The sequence below is a fragment of the Tupaia chinensis genome, unplaced genomic scaffold (assembly GCF_000334495.1).
Source record: "Tupaia chinensis unplaced genomic scaffold, TupChi_1.0 Scaffold000628_1, whole genome shotgun sequence".
NCBI classification, from domain to species: domain Eukaryota; kingdom Metazoa; phylum Chordata; class Mammalia; order Scandentia; family Tupaiidae; genus Tupaia; species Tupaia belangeri.
The window spans coordinates 643,865-664,394 of record NW_006160148.1 but is presented as its reverse complement, the minus strand read 5'-3'; the positions used below and the strand labels follow the sequence as shown (position 1 = coordinate 664,394).

Sequence of the window (20,530 nt, the reverse complement as noted above, 5' to 3'; positions counted from 1 at the left end):
AGCATTTCAGGATTCCACCTCTTTCGTGACCTGCATTACCATCTCTCCTGGCTCCCAGGACTGAGGGAACGTAAAGTAGCCCTCGTCAGAAAGATCAGAACAACCAGAGGGAGTGAGATTATGGGTGAGGCTGCCCCAAATCCTCCGTGGGTCCGTAAATTGTAGACACTTCCTGATGACAGTTGGGACAGCTACACCCAGCCTTTTGAGAGGACCTGTCATCTCGCTAAGTCCAAATGACATAAAGAGGTTCATTAATATATTTCAAGTCTTTTTGTTTTCTTTTTTGAAGCTTTTGCCATAGGGCACACGCACTCGCTGGAGAGAGACAGGGACAGAGACATGGAAATTGAGAAATTACCCCCCGGGAGATGGCCATGCTGTAATGCCTTCTCCTCCATTCTTCTCCTGGGATTTTGAGCACACTCACACACATACATGCCAGCATGATTTTCAAGCCACCAGGTCCAGGACTTCAACCATGGTCGGCCATATGGGAGTCTAGCGCCTTAGCTATATGTCGCCTGCTGGTCCCAATATAGTTCAAATATCTGCTCTGGAGTTTTTCACAGGACTGACTAGGAAGGCAGGCGAGGCAGGCTGGGAGAGGCTTTGATGGCCCCTTTCTGTTTGCTGGAGGGTAGCAGGGAGTGGCTCTGGGAAAGCTGAGAACTGGGGCCCATGGACTGCAGGTGGCCCGGCCCGAGGGCGAGGGCGTCAGAGTGCGGCTAGCTCCGGCCCAGAGGGATCTGTTACCACACTGGATGCAACTTGGCCTCTGCTGGGGATTGTTCAGAACCATTTTTCCTAGAATGTGGTGTTGATAGGTGTGCTAAGCCGAAAGGGAGTCCGTGATTAATGCAGTGTGCTCTCAGGGCCGCGCCTCTCCACGCAGTCCTCTTCAGATGGGGATGTCCAATCCCTGTCACACTGCCTCGGTGACATGTCAGTCCCAGCACTGCAGTCACGAGGAAATTCAGTGTTTTCACGTGAAGGGAGGGTACTCGGGATCCCCACTGCTCCACGCTGTTACAAGGGTTCAATGGACAGCCCAGGACACCCTTACAATGAAAGGAGCAGAGCTGGGACTCGAACCCAGGTCAGGCTCTGAACAACATGGGCTCCAGACAAGGACCCTCCTGCTTCTGGTGGCGCGCCCACCACATGCCCCAGAAGCGAGGCGCTGGGACCGTCCCACCAAGCAGAGTGCAGTGTGGAGTGGGTCCTGGCACCGTCCCTCACCTCCCCCGTGTTCTGTCCCTCTGTGGTTATTGACCCCTGTCAAGTGGAGAAAACCCAGGGCAATGTTCTCAAGCTTTTCATCATAAAATAAAATAATGAGATCTTTTTTTTTTTGGTTGTTTGGCTTTATCAGACTCTAATACCTGCCTGGCTCTCCTTGGGTAAAGTGATGTTATCGCTGAGTTTCTGTGGCTTTTGTCCCTGTTCGTTTGGCAAACATCGATTCTGTTTGTTTTTTAGCTGAAAATAGTTTATCATGGCTTCCTGAAAGGAGTGGAATTGGTTCTGTAGAAACAGCGAAATCATGGTAGAGTTTTATGAAACCCTACGGGACCATGTGGGGTGTAGGATGTAGGTGGGGTGAGGCCATTGGAACCTCATATCCTGAAGCTGTTTGAGGCAAGCTGGCTGTTTAGGCTGTTCAGACCACCCACCTTAGAAAACACATGTGAGGGCTCACTGAGAAGGAAAGCCTTGGCTGGGGAAATGCCCCAGCACACACGCACCCAACGCTGATGGCTCTATCGTACGTGGCCTGGAAAAGGATTGGGTGGAAGTGCATTTCTGGCAAAATTGCTTCAGCCATGTCTCAAACACAAGGTGAATCATTCGAGTTAGTTTACAGAAGGTACAGCAGGTCCAAACTTGCAGTCTCTGAGAGTAAATCCCCAGAGCCCAAGGTCAGTTTATCACTGTTACCTCCGGGAGTTTCCACGTTCATGAAGTGGCTCTGGACCTGTGCTGGGCACCGTCTTTTTGACATCTGTCCCTCAGAGCCACAGGGTGACGTGACGATGCCGATTGGTTTGGTCTCGCCCACAGCGCTCCCGGTGGGACACCCTCATTTCTAAATACCCGGCGGCAAACGCGTACACCATCCCATCAGCCTTCAATTCCAAGAAAGACTTCAGCAATTCCTGTTCCAGTATGTTCCAGTTGCCAAGCTTCACGAAAGTTCTCAAATTTGAGACTCCTGCACCAAATCGTTACAACGTAAGAACATTGCAGATGCTGAATGTATGTTACTAAAATCGAGGGGAGAGGCAGTGGGAAGTGGCATTTTACTGCAATTGGTGGGGCCGGCAGGCAGCACGGCCCGGTGCAGTAGGAGGCCTAGACCTGGTGGCTTGAAAATCACGTGTGGTGCAGGTGCGGGCGTGCCCAAAACCCTGAGAGGAGGATGGAGGAGAAGCGAGTGTGGCGTGGTCATCCCCCTGGGGGGTGATTTCTCTTTCTTCCTTATCTCTGTCTCTCTCTAGCGAGTGTGTGCATTCTATGGCGAAAACCTAAAAATAAATACGTAAATAATAAAAACGAAATGTAAAAAATGCAGTCAGTAACCAGATAGCGTTTGCTTACTAGCCAGGGCCTGCATATGGCTGCCAGGACTCTGTGGGGAATTTGCAAAACCTAAGAGCCACGTGAGTGACAGGAGGGGACACGGAGCAGTGGGGGGACCACAGCCCCGAGCACAGCCGCTCCTGCTGCCACACCGCCCTTCTGGGCTGCAAATTTGAGACTCCTGCACCAAATCGTTACAACGTAAGAACATTGCAGATGCTGAATGTATGTTACTAAAATCGAGGGGAGAGGCAGTGGGAAGTGGCATTTTACTGCAATTGGTGGGGCCGGCAGGCAGCACGGCCCGGTGCAGTAGGAGGCCTAGACCTGGTGGCTTGAAAATCACGTGTGGTGCAGGTGCGGGCGTGCCCAAAACCCTGAGAGGAGGATGGAGGAGAAGCGAGTGTGGCGTGGTCATCCCCCTGGGGGGTGATTTCTCTTTCTTCCTTATCTCTGTCTCTCTCTAGCGAGTGTGTGCATTCTATGGCGAAAACCTAAAAATAAATACGTAAATAATAAAAACGAAATGTAAAAAATGCAGTCAGTAACCAGATAGCGTTTGCTTACTAGCCAGGGCCTGCATATGGCTGCCAGGACTCTGTGGGGAATTTGCAAAACCTAAGAGCCACGTGAGTGACAGGAGGGGACACGGAGCAGTGGGGGGACCACAGCCCAGAGCACAGCCGCTCCTGCTGCCACACAGCCTTTCTGGTCTGCAACAGCATCCTCAGACCCATCCATTACTTTTTAGGGTTTTCTTTTTCTTTTCTTTCTCTCTCTCTCTCTCTTTTATCTTTTTTTATGAAGGGCATTAGAGAGAGGCAGAGAGAGGGAGAAGGCACCCTGTAGGCATGGCCACTTTGCGATCCCTTCTCCATTTCTCCATCCTGTCGGGGTTTGGGGCACACACACATGTACCTGGCTGGTGGGGCTGGGATTTGAGCTGTGGCTGGCCATGTGAGATCTGGCTCCCTTAACCACTGAGCCAGGGCAGCCCTGCCTTTTTAGGTTCTTCGAGGGAAAATACATTTCTCTCCCCATATGTGGAATTCTGTTTGTTGACAGTAGTGTTTGGCCTGTCGTGCACGGGAAGGGATGGTGTGTGGGATGGAATGGTTGAGTGACTCAGTCAGCACAGTCTGGTTCGAGTCCCGACTCTGCCACTTTCTAACTGCCTGGCTGTCCCACGTCCCTGCACCTTGGGAGGACTTTGTTCGTTGATCTGTGTGACGGGAACACATGTCCCCCTCGTGGAGTTGGGCAGATATTCAGTGAGGTCACCTGTGCTGGGGACTTAGCCCGGACCGGCCAGGACTCACCGCACAGGACTGGGCAGATCACTTCCCCCTGGAGCGTGACGGCTACGTGGGGCTGATGATGTCGTCCTGCGGGCTTACTCTAGGAAGCACACGAGACCACGTGCGAGAGCGTTCGGGACCGCAGCAGATGCGGGCCGCAGATAGGCTCTCCGGGCTGTTAGGACCTAGCTCAGACGCGTTTGGTCTTAGCGTACTTCATTTCGGGGCACCAGATGGCATGGAGTTGCAGGCAGCTGGGTTCCACACAGGCAACCGCATGATCCGAGTCCCAGGGCCCAGCGGCTTGAACATTTTGTGTGTGCCCGAAATCCTGAAAGAAGAATGGAGAAGAGATTGCGGGGTGGCCAAGCCCCTGGGGTGCTTCCTCACAGTCCCTCTCTGCGTCTCCAGCAAGCTCATGTGCCCCCTGGCAGTAAAACACAAGCAAAACCACAGTAAAACAAAAATACTTCATTTCAGCTTTTCTTTGATAACAGCTGTCAGTATTAGGATTTATTCTGACTACACAGATCCTGCCCACCTTCAGGTAATTGTGATGTGCCCAAAGCAGAAGTGTCTGCTAGGCCAGCATCGTACAGAAACAGGATGGGCGCTACCTGTTTATACTAAATTATCTAGTCACCGCATTTGAAAAGCAAAGAGGCGGAACCAGCAGGTGGCATGGTAGTTAAGGCGCTAGACTCCCACATGGCTGCCCGTGGTTCGAGTTCCAGACCTGGTGGCTTACGTTCTCACTTTCCCTCTCTCTCTCTGTCTCTTTGTCTCTCTCTGGTGAGCACAAGTGCCCTATATCAAATTAAGAAAATAATAATAATAATAATAAAATTGAATGAATAATTCTTAAAAAAGGAGCAATTCCTTTTTTAAAAATTCATTTTTTTAAAACTTCTTTCTTTTTTTTTAATTTTTTTTTTTTTGGAGAGGTTTTTCGCTACAGGACACGTGTGCTCGCCAGACAGACAGAGAGAGACATAGAGACAGAAAGCGAGAAATCACCCCCCAGGGGGGATGGTCACACCGCAATCCCTTCTCCTCCATTCTCCTCTCAGGATCTTGGGCACACACATACACGCGCCTGGCATGAGTTTTAAGCCACCGGGTCCGGGACGTGAACTGCAGTCGACTATGTGGGAGTCCAGCGACATAGCCGTTACGCTAACTGCTGGTCCCTAAAACTTATTTCTTTTATGAGAGAGAGTGAAGTGCCCAAGGTGGGGCCTGGCCACAACCTGGCCGTCCCTACAGCCTCCCCGGGGTACTCAGGCGTGCCCGGTGAGTTCAGGTGGAGCCGGGACCCACAGCCCGGCCTCCCAGGGGCTCCCGTGTCAGGCAGCAGCGCCCTGCCACTCACGCCACTGTAGCTGGCCTGAAAGCAACTGTAATAATGTACTTTATTTAGCCCAGTAAATAAAAAATATTCATCATTTCTATATACAGATGATAAAAATGATTAAGTGGACATTTTAGAAGGGTGCTTTGCCTGTGCTAAGTCTTTACCGCCCAGTGTGTATTTTGTCCGCACAGTCCTCGTTACCTGGGGCCGGCCACAGGGCGACAGCCGCGTGTGCCCTGGGGCTCCCGTATTGTGGGCCCGGTCTAGGTACCTTCCCTGGGAGTCCAGCGCCTGAAATCACAGCGGGGATGAAGCAGCGCTGGCCTCGTCCTCACTGCTCACAGGACCTGTGACGTAGAAGTGGGTGATCTTTTCTAAAAAGGCTTCTTTATTCAGTTTTATTCATCATCATCACCATCACTTTTGTAACCAACTACAGGGCATGGCGCTCACCAGAGAGAAGTGAGAAAGGTCCGGGACTTCGTCCCCATGGGAGTCCGCCGCCCTGTCACCCTGCCACCGCAGGCCCCAGCGTGGAGGGTCTTACTCCCAGTTGACAGAAGAGGGCGCTGAGGCGCGAGGGGTGGAGTCTGGCCCAGAGTCACTCAGCCCAGAGGCCCCGTTTGCACATTGGTGGGCACAGTGGCAGATGGCTGGGACCGAAAGCTGGACAGCATCGGTCACCCTGTCCATCCCCGCCAGGCTCACGGTCCCGCTGCTGCCCCCAGGCTGGCAATATGACTTTGATGCAGTGGGGACTCCGAAACTGTAAGGGGAGAGACAAAGTAATTAGAAGCCATCTTTAGTCTTGAGGGAGATGAACAGTGGGGGCCTGAGGGAGAATGTGGGGGGTGGGGATTTACCTGTACTTTAGACTGGGGGCCAGAGAGGGCTCCAAGGCCGAGACCCAAGGATCAAAGGGGGAAACAGCATGAGCAGAGGTCCTGAGGCAGCAGAGGGTCCTCAAGAAAATGTCGGAAGGCCGAATGGCTGGACTAGTGGGAGCTGGGACGGGGACGTGGGTGCGGGCAGAGAATGGCTAGAGGAGCGGAAGCCGGGACGGGGACATGGGTGCGGGGACACAGACAGGTAGGCCGAAGACCCCAGGAGAGAGCCGGGATTCCCTTCTCCGTGCACTGGGAAGCCCGTGAGGGGGTGGGAGATGTGGGGTGCCGTGTTCTGTTGTACTTTTTAGGAAGCTCCTTCTAGTTGTGGTGTGGAGAGTGGATCACAGCTTGGGCTAAGAGAAAGTTCTGGAAGACCCACAAGGAGACATGCTAACAGGAGGCAGGGCAGCGTCGTTTCAGAAAGCAGTGATGAGGGAGCGTGGCCGCTGCACCACAGTCACTCAGGAGAGACGATGACTTGGAAGGCACACGCAGGTTTTGTGGCCCTGGGAACACCCCTCTGTCTTGGGGCCAAGGGTGTGGTTAGGCTTCCCTGTGTCTGCCTCGGGCCTGCTCCTTCCCCAGTGCCAAGAGACATAGAGACAGAAAGCGAGAAATCACCCCCCAGGGGGGATGGTCACACCGCAATCCCTTCTCCTCCATTCTCCTCTCAGGATCTTGGGCACACACATACACGCGCCTGGCATGAGTTTTAAGCCACCGGGTCCGGGACGTGAACTGCAGTCGACTATGTGGGAGTCCAGCGACATAGCCGTTACGCTAACTGCTGGTCCCTAAAACTTATTTCTTTTATGAGAGAGAGTGAAGTGCCCAAGGTGGGGCCTGGCCACAACCTGGCCGTCCCTACAGCCTCCCCGGGGTACTCAGGCGTGCCCGGTGAGTTCAGGTGGAGCCGGGACCCACAGCCCGGCCTCCCAGGGGCTCCCGTGTCAGGCAGCAGCGCCCTGCCACTCACGCCACTGTAGCTGGCCTGAAAGCAACTGTAATAATGTACTTTATTTAGCCCAGTAAATAAAAAATATTCATCATTTCTATATACAGATGATAAAAATGATTAAGTGGACATTTTAGAAGGGTGCTTTGCCTGTGCTAAGTCTTTACCGCCCAGTGTGTATTTTGTCCGCACAGTCCTCGTTACCTGGGGCCGGCCACAGGGCGACAGCCGCGTGTGCCCTGGGGCTCCCGTATTGTGGGCCCGGTCTAGGTACCTTCCCTGGGAGTCCAGCGCCTGAAATCACAGCGGGGATGAAGCAGCGCTGGCCTCGTCCTCACTGCTCACAGGACCTGTGACGTAGAAGTGGGTGATCTTTTCTAAAAAGGCTTCTTTATTCAGTTTTATTCATCATCATCACCATCACTTTTGTAACCAACTACAGGGCATGGCGCTCACCAGAGAGAAGTGAGAAAGGTCCGGGACTTCGTCCCCATGGGAGTCCGCCGCCCCGTCACCCTGCCACCGCAGGCCCCAGCGTGGAGGGTCTTACTCCCAGTTGACAGAAGAGGGCGCTGAGGCGCGAGGGGTGGAGTCTGGCCCAGAGTCACTCAGCCCAGAGGCCCCGTTTGCACATTGGTGGGCACAGTGGCAGATGGCTGGGACCGAAAGCTGGACAGCATCGGTCACCCTGTCCATCCCCGCCAGGCTCACGGTCCCGCTGCTGCCCCCAGGCTGGCAATATGACTTTGATGCAGTGGGGACTCCGAAACTGTAAGGGGAGAGACAAAGTAATTAGAAGCCATCTTTAGTCTTGAGGGAGATGAACAGTGGGGGCCTGAGGGAGAATGTGGGGGGTGGGGATTTACCTGTACTTTAGACTGGGGGCCAGAGAGGGCTCCAAGGCCGAGACCCAAGGATCAAAGGGGGAAACAGCATGAGCAGAGGTCCTGAGGCAGCAGAGGGTCCTCAAGAAAATGTCGGAAGGCCGAATGGCTGGACTAGTGGGAGCTGGGACGGGGACGTGGGTGCGGGCAGAGAATGGCTAGAGGAGCGGAAGCCGGGACGGGGACATGGGTGCGGGGACACAGACAGGTAGGCCGAAGACCCCAGGAGAGAGCCGGGATTCCCTTCTCCGTGCACTGGGAAGCCCGTGAGGGGGTGGGAGATGTGGGGTGCCGTGTTCTGTTGTACTTTTTAGGAAGCTCCTTCTAGTTGTGGTGTGGAGAGTGGATCACAGCTTGGGCTAAGAGAAAGTTCTGGAAGACCCACAAGGAGACATGCTAACAGGAGGCAGGGCAGCGTCGTTTCAGAAAGCAGTGATGAGGGAGCGTGGCCGCTGCACCACAGTCACTCAGGAGAGACGATGACTTGGAAGGCACACGCAGGTTTTGTGGCCCTGGGAACACCCCTCTGTCTTGGGGCCAAGGGTGTGGTTAGGCTTCCCTGTGTCTGCCTCGGGCCTGCTCCTTCCCCAGTGCCAGCACAGGCCCTGGAGTGGGGGCAGGCAGGGGAGGTTCATGACATCAGAGGAGCAACGCCTGAGTGGGATACAGGGCACTTCAAAAAGTTCCCGGAATAATGGAATTATTTGGATGCAAAAAGTGTATTTGGATGCAAAAATTGGAATCCATGCATGGCTCTTTTTTTTCTTTTGAGATAACCTGCCGTTTCCACAGACTTTTTGAAGACCCTTTGAATAATCGTCAGTCTAGAAAAGACCATTTCCTAATGCTAATCTGTTGGCAGAATTTTGTCCTTCTGCTGATAGATCAATTTTAGGTGCATGTTTTCTGTTTGTTATTATTTTAGTATGCCTCTAGTAAAATGTATTCCCGCATTGTGGAAGCCATGAGCTACACAGTGGCAGTCCCCTGTAGGAGATTTGCCCGCATAGCAAGCCACAAGCGAAGCCCAGGTAGTGCCCCTCCACGGTGCTGGAGCGGTAGGGAGGATCGAGGTTTGGTTCCTGGGCCGGCCTGGGCATGCAGGGTATGTGTGTGTGTGCCACTGGTCCTGGCTGGCTGGGAAGGCTAGGCGAGGGTCATGGCGTGAGACCCTGTTGAGGGTCTCTCTCTCAAAGGAAAGAAACTTTTTCTTCTTTTTTTTTTAAGTTTTTTGCCATAGCATGTGTGCACTCACTGGAGAGAGGCAGAGAGGGAAAGTGAGAAATCCCTTTCCCCCTTGCCAGGGAGGATGGCCGCCACAGTCCCTTCTCCTCCATTCTTCTCTTGGGATTTTGGGCACGCACGCACACGCACCTGGCTTGACTTTGAACCTGCCAAGTCCGGGGCTCGAACCTTGACCTTGCAGTTGGCCATGTGAGAGTCCAGCACCTTAACTACCACACCACCTACTGGCGCAATAAATAAACTTTTTTAAAAAGACACTTTTTCTTTGGCGTTCTCTCCTTGCCTTCATCACTCCCCCCGTATCAGACTCTGCTGCACGCGGTACCCCTTCGTTTTCTTCCTCTGCACCGTGGATTGCTTGCCACGGCGGGACAGGAAGGCGCGTTCTCCGGCCGCCTGTTGCATATTTTCCTAGTCTACCAGTGAGCTCTTCCCGGGTTGCACACGCCCTTTTCCAGTTGCTTTTCTGTCTGGGAGAAGAATAAAGCTGAAGCAGTGTTTTGTCTGCAGGAGGCTTTTTCAGACCAGGAGGACAATGGTCGAGTCACTGGTGAGGAGTGGAACTGCCATAATCCTGTTAGCCACACTGTGCCTCCAGGCTGTCAGGCCCTGCTCCGCCTTGCCCGACCCCCACTCCTGCAGCCAGCCCTCTCCTTGGTTCTGTGTTGTTCCTGCTCCGCTCCGGCAGCGAGGCTCCGTCCAGTAGTTAGCCTGGCCCACCTGGCCTTCTTGTCTGTCCTCTCTGCGTGTAGTCCAGCCATTAGGACCCCGGGAAAAGCTGAATTCCTCCACCTTTGTAAACACAAAATCAAAATGCCATCTGCATTTCTTGAGAAACTTTTTTTTTTTTTTTGACAAAAGAGTATCACAGAAAATCAAACCATCCTGGCCCCAGCAAATAGTTTCACTCATTCAGTAAATATTCCCAGCGACCGCTGTTACAATTTTTATTGCACCTGTTATTTAACAAATACAGGAGACTGGCTGCAAATTGGCATTTAAAATATTTATGATTCATGCGTAACAGAAGGATGATCTCAGTTTTGTTTTCTTTTCTCTGTTAGTTTTAGAGTTCTAGCACCGTCAGACTCTCTCAAATGCATACTCCATAGACTGGCCACAGTTCTTCGTTTCTAGTCAGTCCGGGGAAGCTGAGGCAAAGGCGTGCTTACAGATCGGGCCGCAATCTCCCATGACGTAGTTCTCTCGTGGGCCCCAGATCCTGTGTGCGTAGGGCCATTTGAGCAGCGGAGGATGCCCATAGGGACTGGGGTAGGGGTAGTACTATGTATCTTTAAAAGGAAAAAAAAAAAAAGTAACAAAAAATATTTTCATTTTTTAAAAATTATTTTTTAAGCCCCCCTCCTCTTTAGGGTGCTTGCTCTCACTGGAGAGAGACAGAGAAAAATAGAGACAGGGGTAGTGAGAAATCACCCCCCATGGGTATGACCATGCCGCAATCCCTTTTCCTCTGGCCTCCTCTCAGGATTTTGGGCATGTGTGCTCATGCTCCCAGTGTGATTTTCAAGCCACTGGGTCCAGGACTCAAACTGTAGTCGACCATGTGGGAGTCCAGCACCATAACCACTATACCACCTATTGGTCCCCCATTACACACTTCTTAAAATTTTTTTTGAGAGAATTTTCCTATAGGGCCTGTGTGTTCACCTGAGAGATAGAGAAAGACAAAGAGAAATCACACCCCGAGAGGATGGCTATGCCGCCTTCCCTTCTCCTCCATTCTCTTCTAGGGATTCTGGGCATGCATGCATATGAGTCTGGCGAGTTTTAAGCTGCCAGGTCCAGGACTCAAACCATGGTCAACTATGTGGGTGTCCAGCGACGTAACCATTACACCATCTGCTGGTCCCCATCCCATTACACGCTTTTAAAAGCCTTATTTTCTCATAGGTGGGGTTTTTTGTTTGTTTTTCTTTTTGAGAGGTTTTTGCTATAGGGCATGTGCACTTGCCAGAAAGAGAGAGACAGAGAGATAGAAAGCAAGAAATTACCCCCAGGGGAAATGGCCCACGCCACAGTCCCTTCTCTATTCTCCTCTCAGTATCTTGGACATGCACACACACACACACACACACGCCTGGCGTGAGTTTAAGCCACTGGGTCCAGGACTCGAACTGCAGTCAACTACATGGGAGTCCAGCGACATAGCCATTATGCCAACTGCTGGTCCCTAGATGTTTTTTATTGACCATTCCTTATCCTCAAAAATACTCTTAAACAGGTAAAGCAGAGCTCACCTGCCCTGTCTTACAGATGAGAAAACGCAGGTTCAGAGAGTCTGAGCTGTGGCGGACCTTGGGACCTGTCCTTGGCAGAGCTGACCAGGAAGCAGGCCTACAGGCTGTCTGTCCTGGGTGCTCGCACACCTCACGCCGAGATCGCAGACTCTTAGAAGACCCGAGCTGGGCTGAGGGGGTGCCACATACCTTGTTGACTATGTCCTTTCTTTTTCTTTTTCTTTCTTTTCTTTTTTATTTTTTTTTTAGAGGTTTTTGCTGTAGGGCACGTGCACTCACTGGAGAGACAGAGAGAAAGTGAGAAATTATCCTCCCCAGGGAATGGCCACACCACAGTCCCTTCTCCTCCAGTCTCCTCTTGGGATTTTCTCCTCTTATGCACATATGCACGTGCACCCGGCCACCGGGTCTGGGACTTGAACCACATGGGAATCCAGCACCTTAACCACTAGGCCGCCTGCTGGCCCCGTCCTTTCACTTTCTAAGAAGAATAGGTTTAGGTGGGAGCTTCCCACACAGTTGCCACCTGTCCAGGCACCATGCCAAAGACAGAAAGGGAAAAGCATGCTGCATCGAGCACATCTCCCCACACACAGGCTTCTGTCTCCTGCTGCAAGCAGAAAAACAACGTCTGTGCCCGAGCCGGCTTCACGTCAAAGACCCAGAGAGGACTTTTCACGGTCGCCGACAAGGGACCTGCCCCAGGTAAGCAGCTGCCTTGCACTGACCCCGCCCTAGGGGTCGACATCCCAGACTGAATTTGCAGGGAGACTGTGGAAGGAGTTTGGGGGTCGGGAGGAGGAGGAGGAGGGCGGCAGGACCAGCTCTCCTCCCGGGTACAGTGGACTCCAGAGCAGCCTCTCGGCCTCCCCCTGTGACCAGACACACACATTCTAGGCAGCAGGTGGGGACGTGGCTTCTTACCTAGGAAGTGTGCAAATTCACCTGCCCAGGTGCACTGTGGGCCGCCGGACGGGGGAGGCAGAGGGTCTGCCATCTCTCCCCACCCTCCCACTCAGCTGCAACCTTCCTCCCCCGCTATCCTGAGGGGGCCTCACTGGTCATCCGGTGACAGTACTAGCTGTGTGCTGCCACCCACCCCAAGTGTTTTCCATGCAGTTCCCACAGGCCTGTCCTCCCAGGTCGTGTGCATGGCCCTGTTTTTCGGAAGAGGACACGGGCACGCAGAGTCAAGTGGACTTGTCCTGTGTCACGTGGCAGTGAATGCCCAACCTCGGCCCAGAGTTGTGTGTCCAAGGAGCCCTCTTCCCATCAATCCGCTGTGCCTTCCAGAACCTCAGACCCAGGGATACTTGTCTGCACGGGTCGCCCCGCTGTGCTTGGGAAAGGGGCCGCACCTCCACTCTGCTCTCTGCCAACCCCGGAGTGCTCCTCATGTTAGATCATCCCAGATGGGGCCTGCAGACCCCGGGGAGGGGAGCCTCGGCCGGAACCAGGCGGGGCAGGGAGAGCACAGAGGGTTAGCGCAGAGCTCGGGGCCCCTTGCGGGGGTGTGGATGAAATCAGAGCCCATGTCAGATTTCAGCAAATCCAGCTTGAAGTGGAAGAGGTCGGTTTGGAGCTGAGTAACAAAACCAAAGCTAATTAGGAGGCTCAGCCCGGCTCTGGCTCGGCTCCCCTGTCTTGCATCATCCCTGGGCAAACCCCGCCCTGTTTGTTTGTGCAGAGGAACACAGCAGGCATCCCTGGGGGATGGCAGGTCCTTGCCAGTGAGCCCTGCATGTGGGCACCCACAGCCAGCCACATGGCTGCTCCCTGCCGGGAGGTGCCGAGATACCCCAGCCCTGTGACACGCAGGGCAGAGACAGGCAGGCCTAGCCTGTGGTACACACACCTGCAGGCCGGGACTTTCGGGTCTTCATCCCCTCGAACCCTCCAAAGCCCCATGGGGCGTGTGCTCAGCACATAATCCCGTGCTCAAAAGCAGAGACCATTATAGTTTTATGCCCGTTTTACAGGCAAAACTGATACATGGGAAGTAGGTGACTAGGTGAGGGCCCCACAGCTGGCTTTGAGGCCAGGCCCCTCCAGGCCCACCCCCTGGTCCCTTCAGATCACCCCCATCATCCTCCTGCCTTCCTGGCAGGTGGGCCCTTCTGGGTGGTCGGAGCATGAATGATGAATGCCTATTATTTTAGATTTTCAGTTTCTTCCACATGTTGAAATTCAAAAGTTGTTTTAACCTCTTTTTGTAACTGTAGATCTATATATACACACACACACACACAGACACACAGACACACACACACAGATATATGTGTATATATGTGTAAGAGAAAAATAGAAAGATGGGACATAAAGCCAATATTGTGCTACTTCTGAAAAATTGAAGTATATAGTAGGGACATAATGGTTATGTTGCTGGACTCCCATGTAGTTGACCATGGTTCGAGTCCTGAACCCAGTGGCTTAAAACTCAAGCTGGGTGCATGTGTGTACATGCCCAAAATCCCAAGAGGAGAATGGAAGAGAAGGGACTCTGGTGTGGCCATCCCCTGTAGGGGGTGATTTCTCACTTTCTGTCTCTCTGGCAAGCACACGCACCCTACAGCTAAAGTATATATTAGGGTCATCTTTCATGTTATTAAAAATCTTTGCAGTGGGCCAGCAGGTAGGTACGGGATCTCACAGGACTGACTGTCATTTAAGTTCCAGACCCAGTGGCTTGAAAATCACACTGGGCATGTGTGCTTGTGTGCCCAAAATCCTTGGAAGAGAAGGGATTGTGGTGTGAGCACCTCCTGGGGGGGGGATTCCTCTCTTTCTCTCTCTCTCTCAGTCTCTGTGGCACGGTGGGGAAGCAGGGGCTTCAGAGGCAGGCGGGCTTGTCTCCACACAGTGGTGCCCAGTGAGCCATGTGGAAAGCAGAGGGTTACAGTGCAGCCACAGGAGCCAGGACCCCGAGGTAGGATGACAGTGACCCATTGTGGGGAGAATGAGAGGAGGAAGCTGGGCTGCAGCAAGGCTGAGAGCTTGTCCAAGTCCCCGACGTCATGTAGACTCTCTGAGCCTCAGTCCCCTCGAGTTCAGAACGGAGCGACAACATCCATCTTGCCGGGCTGTTGTGGAGGGCGAATGAGCGAAGCGTGTGACGGTCTGCGCCTGCTCCCTGACTAGGGAGGGTTATTTCTAGTGACTTCAGGCAGCGCCCCCCCTCCACCGTCCTGCGGTGAGAATTAAACACATTCTGAGGTCGAAGATATTTTTATCTTTTTAGGTTTTTGCCGTAGGGGGCGTGCATTGGCCAGAGAAAGACAGAGAGACAGTGAGAAGGAAAGCGAGAAATCACCCCCCAGGGGAATGGCCATGCTGCAATCTCTTCTCTTCTAGTCTCCTCCTGGGATTTTGGGCACGCACACACACTTACCCAGTGTGTCTTAAGATGCCAGGTCCAGGACTCGAACCACAGATGCTGGCCATGTGGGAGTCCAGGACCTTAACCACCATGCCACCTGCTGACCCCAAAATGGTACTTCTTCTTCATTTGAGATGACGTCCTTACTCTCTTTTCCACTTCTTTCTGCTTAGGGTATTACAATGTCAACGAGTCCCTCGTGAAGCAGTCACCGAAAGCACTAATGTCTTGTTTTAAATCGAAAACTGACCGTGGATTAAAACTGACATCAACCGGCCCAGGACCCGGTTATTACGATCCAAACGAGCCCATCAAAGTGCCAAAAAAGACCCTTTTTCCGTGAGTCCTCCTTATTCTTGCTTTCAGAGGGCGGTTATGGGGAAGGTGGGCAGAAGAGGTTTGGCAGGACGGAGCCAGGACTGGGCGGTGCAGAGGGAGGCAGTGAGCACTGCGAAGGCAGAACCCGGCCGGTGCTGGGTCCTCCGCTAACCCCGCCACTGCGCCTCCCTTAGGGGACGAAGCCGGGCTCCAGTGAGGCCGAGACTCGCCCAAGTCCACACAGCTAACGAGCTACGGAGGGGCCTGGGCTCAGGACCCCCGGGTCTTTCCGCGTCCCCCTGGCCGTACCCCAGGAGGCTGGTGTTATTCTGTTCTGTAATACGGCACCTCCCCTGGGCACAGTGCACGCAGGCCAGAGACACTCTCGCAGTTTTGTGCTGATGGGGGCTTAAGCCAGCCTTTGGAGCTGGTCAGACCTGCTTTATTTGCACTTTAGCTCTGCTGTTTTAGTGCTGTGTGACCTTGAGCATTGTACTAACCTCTCTGAGCCTCCATGTCTTTATCTGCAAAGTAAAATGGGGCTCATTCCAGCCTCACAGGGTTGCTTTCAGAATTAAAAAGTGCGTTTGGTGTAAAGTAGATGCAAATATAGTAGATGGAGTCATGTTAACACAAATCACTGCCCAGGGGTTATGGCCACGCCACAATCCCTTCTCCTCTCTTCTCCTCTCGGGATCTTGGGCACGCACGCACACGCGCCTGGCGTAAGTTTAAGCCAGCGGGCCTGGGACTCCAACTGTGGTCGACTACGTGGGAGTTCAGCGACATAGCCATTATGCCAACTTCTGGTCCCTGTATATATATATATACACACACATAAACACATTTAAAAAGCAAAGACAGGGTTGGTGGTAATACTATTTTTAATATCTTGCACATTAAATGTTACTGTTACCTAAGAGGCTCAAAAACTCACAGGTCATATTTAGTCTGCAGATGGTTCTAGAACTTGTAGAATTGACAGCAGTTAGGTCAGTCCCCTCTAAGCCCTCATCTCTGTGCAGCCCCTCTGGGCAGGTTGGTCATTGGTCAGGTTGACCAGCAGGCCGGGGCTGAGCGTGGAGCCACCAGGACCCCTCCTGAGAGGGCAGGCCATGCGGGCAGCCATACCTGTCCTGGGAGCAGCCTCCCAGCTGGTGCAGTGCTCCAAGGTGGGCACCTGGGGCTCTCCCAGCTCTGAGAAGGTCCTGGGCAGTCTGTCTGGGAAGCCCTGTGTGCTAGCCAAGTCGGAGGAGGACCTGGAGCAGGGAGTCAGGCCTCGCGTGGGGTCTCCTCGGGAAGGCCTCTGCCCGTGGACATTTGGGTTCTGCGGGTTGGCCCTTCACGGGCTCCAGGCCAGGGAACAAGGCAGGCCAGTCTCCAAGAGCAGGTCCGCAAGTCAGAGACGTCCTGCCTCCTGGTTGGCGTGGGGCACCCCCACCTACCAGCTTTCCCCAATTGCGGCAAAACAGTGGTCACAAGGACCTGGGGGAGGATCCCAGCTCTGTCGCGGTGAGACTGCTCCCTGAGCCCCAGTTTCCATGTTATTAAGCGGAGATAAGAATCTTATCACATAGGGGTTCTGTGGAGATCGGACGAGAAAGACCTTCCAAATAGCTATTACCCTCACTACCATGGCTGTTATTATTCTGTGCCCTCCACACATATTAGGGTGCAGCCCAAACCCAGAAGCTTTTCTGAGGAAAATGGTGACATGAGTTGGAAGGGTGGCGAACAGTCAGTTTGTAACTGCTTTGTTTGGAAAAGCGTCGTCGGCTCTTGCTGAAGTTTAGACGAGTGGTTTGTTGGGCAGCAGGCTGCGTCGCTCCTGGGTCTGTGCTGGAGTGTGGGGGTTCAGGTGAACAGGACCCCGGCCCTCAGCCAGGCTCACCTGGGTGCCATCTTGACCGAGAGCTGGATCACTTGGGCCCCACGGTGGGGCGGCCAGTGCGGTACAGCGGAGCTGCATTTGGGCCCCCGGGGCCCCCCGCTCGCGTGGAAGGCCCTGTACCCCGCACACGGCACGTTGGAGGTCTGAGAAGGCCCGCAGTGAGGGACTGTCCGGCCCCATGTCTCCTGGACCTGGGCTGCCCCACCTCTGAGGGCCTTCATTCCATCCTGCGAGAGAAGAGGGTGCTCATTCTGTTCTGACATGCCAGGCCCAGGCTTGTCACTCGGAGGACTCTGGCCCGGACCCACACAGGAGGTTCAGAATATATATATTTTTCTTATATTTTGAGACTGTACATACACACACACACATACTTGTTAAAGGATTATTTAATTTTATTTATCATTACTATTATTTTTTAATTTGCCACAGAGCTCATGTGCTCTCCAGAGGGAGTCAGAGGGAGGGAAAGCGAGAAAGCAAGCCCCTGGGTCTGGGACCTGAACTGTGGTTAGCCACATGGGAGTCCAGCACCTTAACCACCACGCCACCTGCTGGCTCCAGGATATATATTTTAAATGAACATGAAAAGCATGAAGCTGAGAAATCTGTAGTTTCATTTAAAAAAATGAAAATGTAATACTCAAGTGTGTGTCGGGCTGCTCTAGAAACGTAGTCTTCTGTTTATGTTGGATGATAAAGAAAACCGTGTGATACCAGAAAAAGACTCGTGTGTGTCGGCCCTGGAGGGACTAGGTTCCTGTTCTGTTTTCTCCTGTGTCCCTGGAGGGAAGGGAGCAGGTCGGGACTGGGGCCTGTGTCCTGGGCTGCGGAGCTGCCGTAACTGTCTGCTCTACCCGTCACTTCCATGGAGATTCTGACACGGCAGATCTGATGGCCCCGGTGTCCCCAGGGCCGTGCGGGGCAGTGGTGCAGAACCTAGACCAGTCACCGCCTTTCTGCTTCGGAACACACGCAGCTGGGTCTGCAGGCCTCTGCACAGGCGGCCTGGGGTGGGACCTGCCTGCTGGGCGCTGGCTCCCTGCTCCTGGGTGGGGCTCCAGCTTGCTGCAATGGGATTCCTCAGGATGAGGGAGAGCGGCAACTCCCCGAGTCGTTGCTCTAGTGTCATGGAGAAGTGAAACCGAGAAAAGGGAGGGAAGGGTGCCAGGACAGGGTGCCCAGGGTGTAGCCAGCGGCACGGGAACGGGCTCGTGGCTAGTTAGCTCAGGCCCTACGGAGGGGCACCTCAGACCCCCAGCCTTCCCCTAAGCAGTACTGTAAGACCAGGGGAGGGGTCACATCACACCCAGGAAGTCCGGCTTCGCCCCAGTGAGCTGGGTGAGCCCCTCAGAGTGTGGTTGCAGGGCTGAAGAAGACAGCCCACCCGGCCGCATGGTAACTCCTGCCTTGTCAAAGCAAAGTGAGCGGCCCCTCTGTCCACCTGCTGTTTCAAGAGTGGCCCCTGCAGGGCAGCAGACGCCAGGAGAGGGGCTGGCGGGTGTTGGCAAGGGCACTGCTGAGGCCTGTGGCTGAGAACCACGTCACGGGGTGTTCCTCTGCTGTGGCCTCCTTGCTGACTCAAAAGCTAAGAGGATCTGCCAGCTTCCAGGGTGTCGCTAGGAGTGAGGAAGTCGGCCAAGGTTTCACTTCTCGAGCTTCGATCTCGGGCCCAGTCGTGACTCAGCAAAGGAGGCTGAGTGGGGGGAAGGGCTTTGGAGAGCCCAACAGTCCCTCCCGGGTGCTGCCTTTCAGCACACGCTCGCCAGGAAGGAGCTGCAGCACCCAGACACCTTTTCACCCTGCGTCTACTTCTGGGAGTTTATGCCCCTGGTTTTGCACAGGCACGTCATCCTGTCACAGCCTGAGCCCAGGAATCAAGCCTGTTGGCCCCGCTCCAATTTGGTAATTACGTCGGACCCACCTCCAGTTTCCCTGGGATTTTCAATTAGATATGGGATGCTTAGTCCCAAGTGGCTGTGATCTGTCACCCCTACCCTGTTAAACAGATACTGCATTCCACCCTAGAGGCAATCGGCTACCCTTTCATGGTGAGAAAAATTGCCCCTTTATTCCTCCCGACCCTGGGAACCCCTGGGGCAAGGCGGAGTGAAGCTGGGCCTGGGAGTGTCCCGAGGGTCTCAGATGCCTTCCCCAAGTGCCCTGCTGAGTCCTGAAGGCGTTCATTACTCCTGGGCGCTTTGCAGAGAGCTCCCACTGGAAGGTGCAAACACCCTTAACCCAGCTGTGGCAGGCTCAGAGCTCTGGTGGCTGTGTTCTTTCCACTGGGCAAGACTGCTTGGCTTCTGTAACTGAGCCCCGGTCACGGTGTGCTCGGGCGGCCGGGGTCTCATCTGGCCTGACCTTTGCCATCTCAGCCCCATCTCGACACGGAGAGACCAGCCTGAACCAGGATAAAGCTGTCCGGTGGGGTTCAGATGTCTGGGCCAGTTCTTCTGTGCAGACGACTGAGAAGAAAGGGGCAGTGTCCCCATCCCTGTGGGTACCTTTGTCCTAAATGGAAGCACCCAGGCCAGCCATTCCTCTGCCAGGAGCTGATTTACAATGGCGTCCCATGGCCCCCCGGCAGTGGGGGTGCCCCCGCTTCGGGAAGGTCCTCGGTGACCAGGCAGCCGTGGCGGTGTTAGCAGAGGTGGTCGGAACAGCTGCTTTTACGGAGCACCTACTGTGCGCCGTGCCATGCTGGCTTTACATGGCTTCTCTATCCACCGCGCCTCCCTTGTAACGAGTAGGTGTCACTGGCCCTGGGTCCAGACGCTGGTGCTGAGGGTAGGGTCAGGGGACCTGTCGAGGGCCTACCGGCCGGTGAGGAACATAACTGGAATTTGGACTCAGCTCTGCGTGACTAAATTCAGCCCCCTCTGCTGTGAAGCCTTCTCCAGCCTCGGCACCAGAGACTGCAGCCACTGCGCCGGCATTCCCACTAACGTGCTCTGCGACCATGCGTAAGCTCCTGGTCCCCTCTGGGCACCAACTTCTCGGCAACATAGAGTGAAAGGAGACAGCTCTAGGCGCCCCCAGCTCTCTAGGATTAAGAAGGTGTTGGCCACAGGGCAGCAGAGTCCCCGTGGCCAGGGGTCCCAGAGCCCTCCTCCGTGGATGGGGCATTTGGCCTCTGGGGGGCTTCTCCTCCCCCGTGGTGATAGGCCAGGAGAAGCTTCGGGTGTGAGACGTGAGTAGACGCCACTGCACGGCCGAGACGGTGGCACGACCCTGAATGGCCCGGGGCCCCTCAGCAACCCCGTGGAATGCCGCATCAAGTTCGTCAGCAACCCCGTCGAATGCCGAATCAAGGCCGGATGGAAGGACACAGCTGGGAGGGCCCTCAGAGGGCTTGTCCACCCCCTCCTTTTACAGATGGGGAAACCGAGGCCCAGAGTGAATCGGTCAGTGCTAAGGCTTCGGCACGGATTCCACGCTTCTTTCACGTTCTCTCTCCGAACCAGAGGTAAAGACACTC

At 54.1% G+C, this 20,530-nt stretch overlaps 1 protein-coding gene across 8 annotated transcripts in view; it reads left to right on the top strand.

The window, feature by feature from the left end:
• Positions 1 to 20,530, top strand: part of STPG1 (sperm tail PG-rich repeat containing 1) — a 55,356-nt gene that overhangs the window by 29,280 nt on the left and 5,546 nt on the right. For 7 of the 8 annotated variants that reach the window (XM_006159391.3, XM_006159392.3, XM_006159386.3 and 4 more), the window contains 4 exons: positions 2,065 to 2,235; positions 12,061 to 12,169; positions 14,265 to 14,390; positions 15,014 to 15,179. In XM_006159391.3, coding sequence (XP_006159453.1) covers positions 2,065 to 2,235; positions 12,061 to 12,169; positions 14,265 to 14,390; positions 15,014 to 15,179 — 572 coding nt within the window. The remainder of the gene's footprint in view (positions 1 to 2,064; positions 2,236 to 12,060; positions 12,170 to 14,264; positions 14,391 to 15,013; positions 15,180 to 20,530) is intronic. The other variant, XM_006159393.3, reaches the window with a different exon arrangement.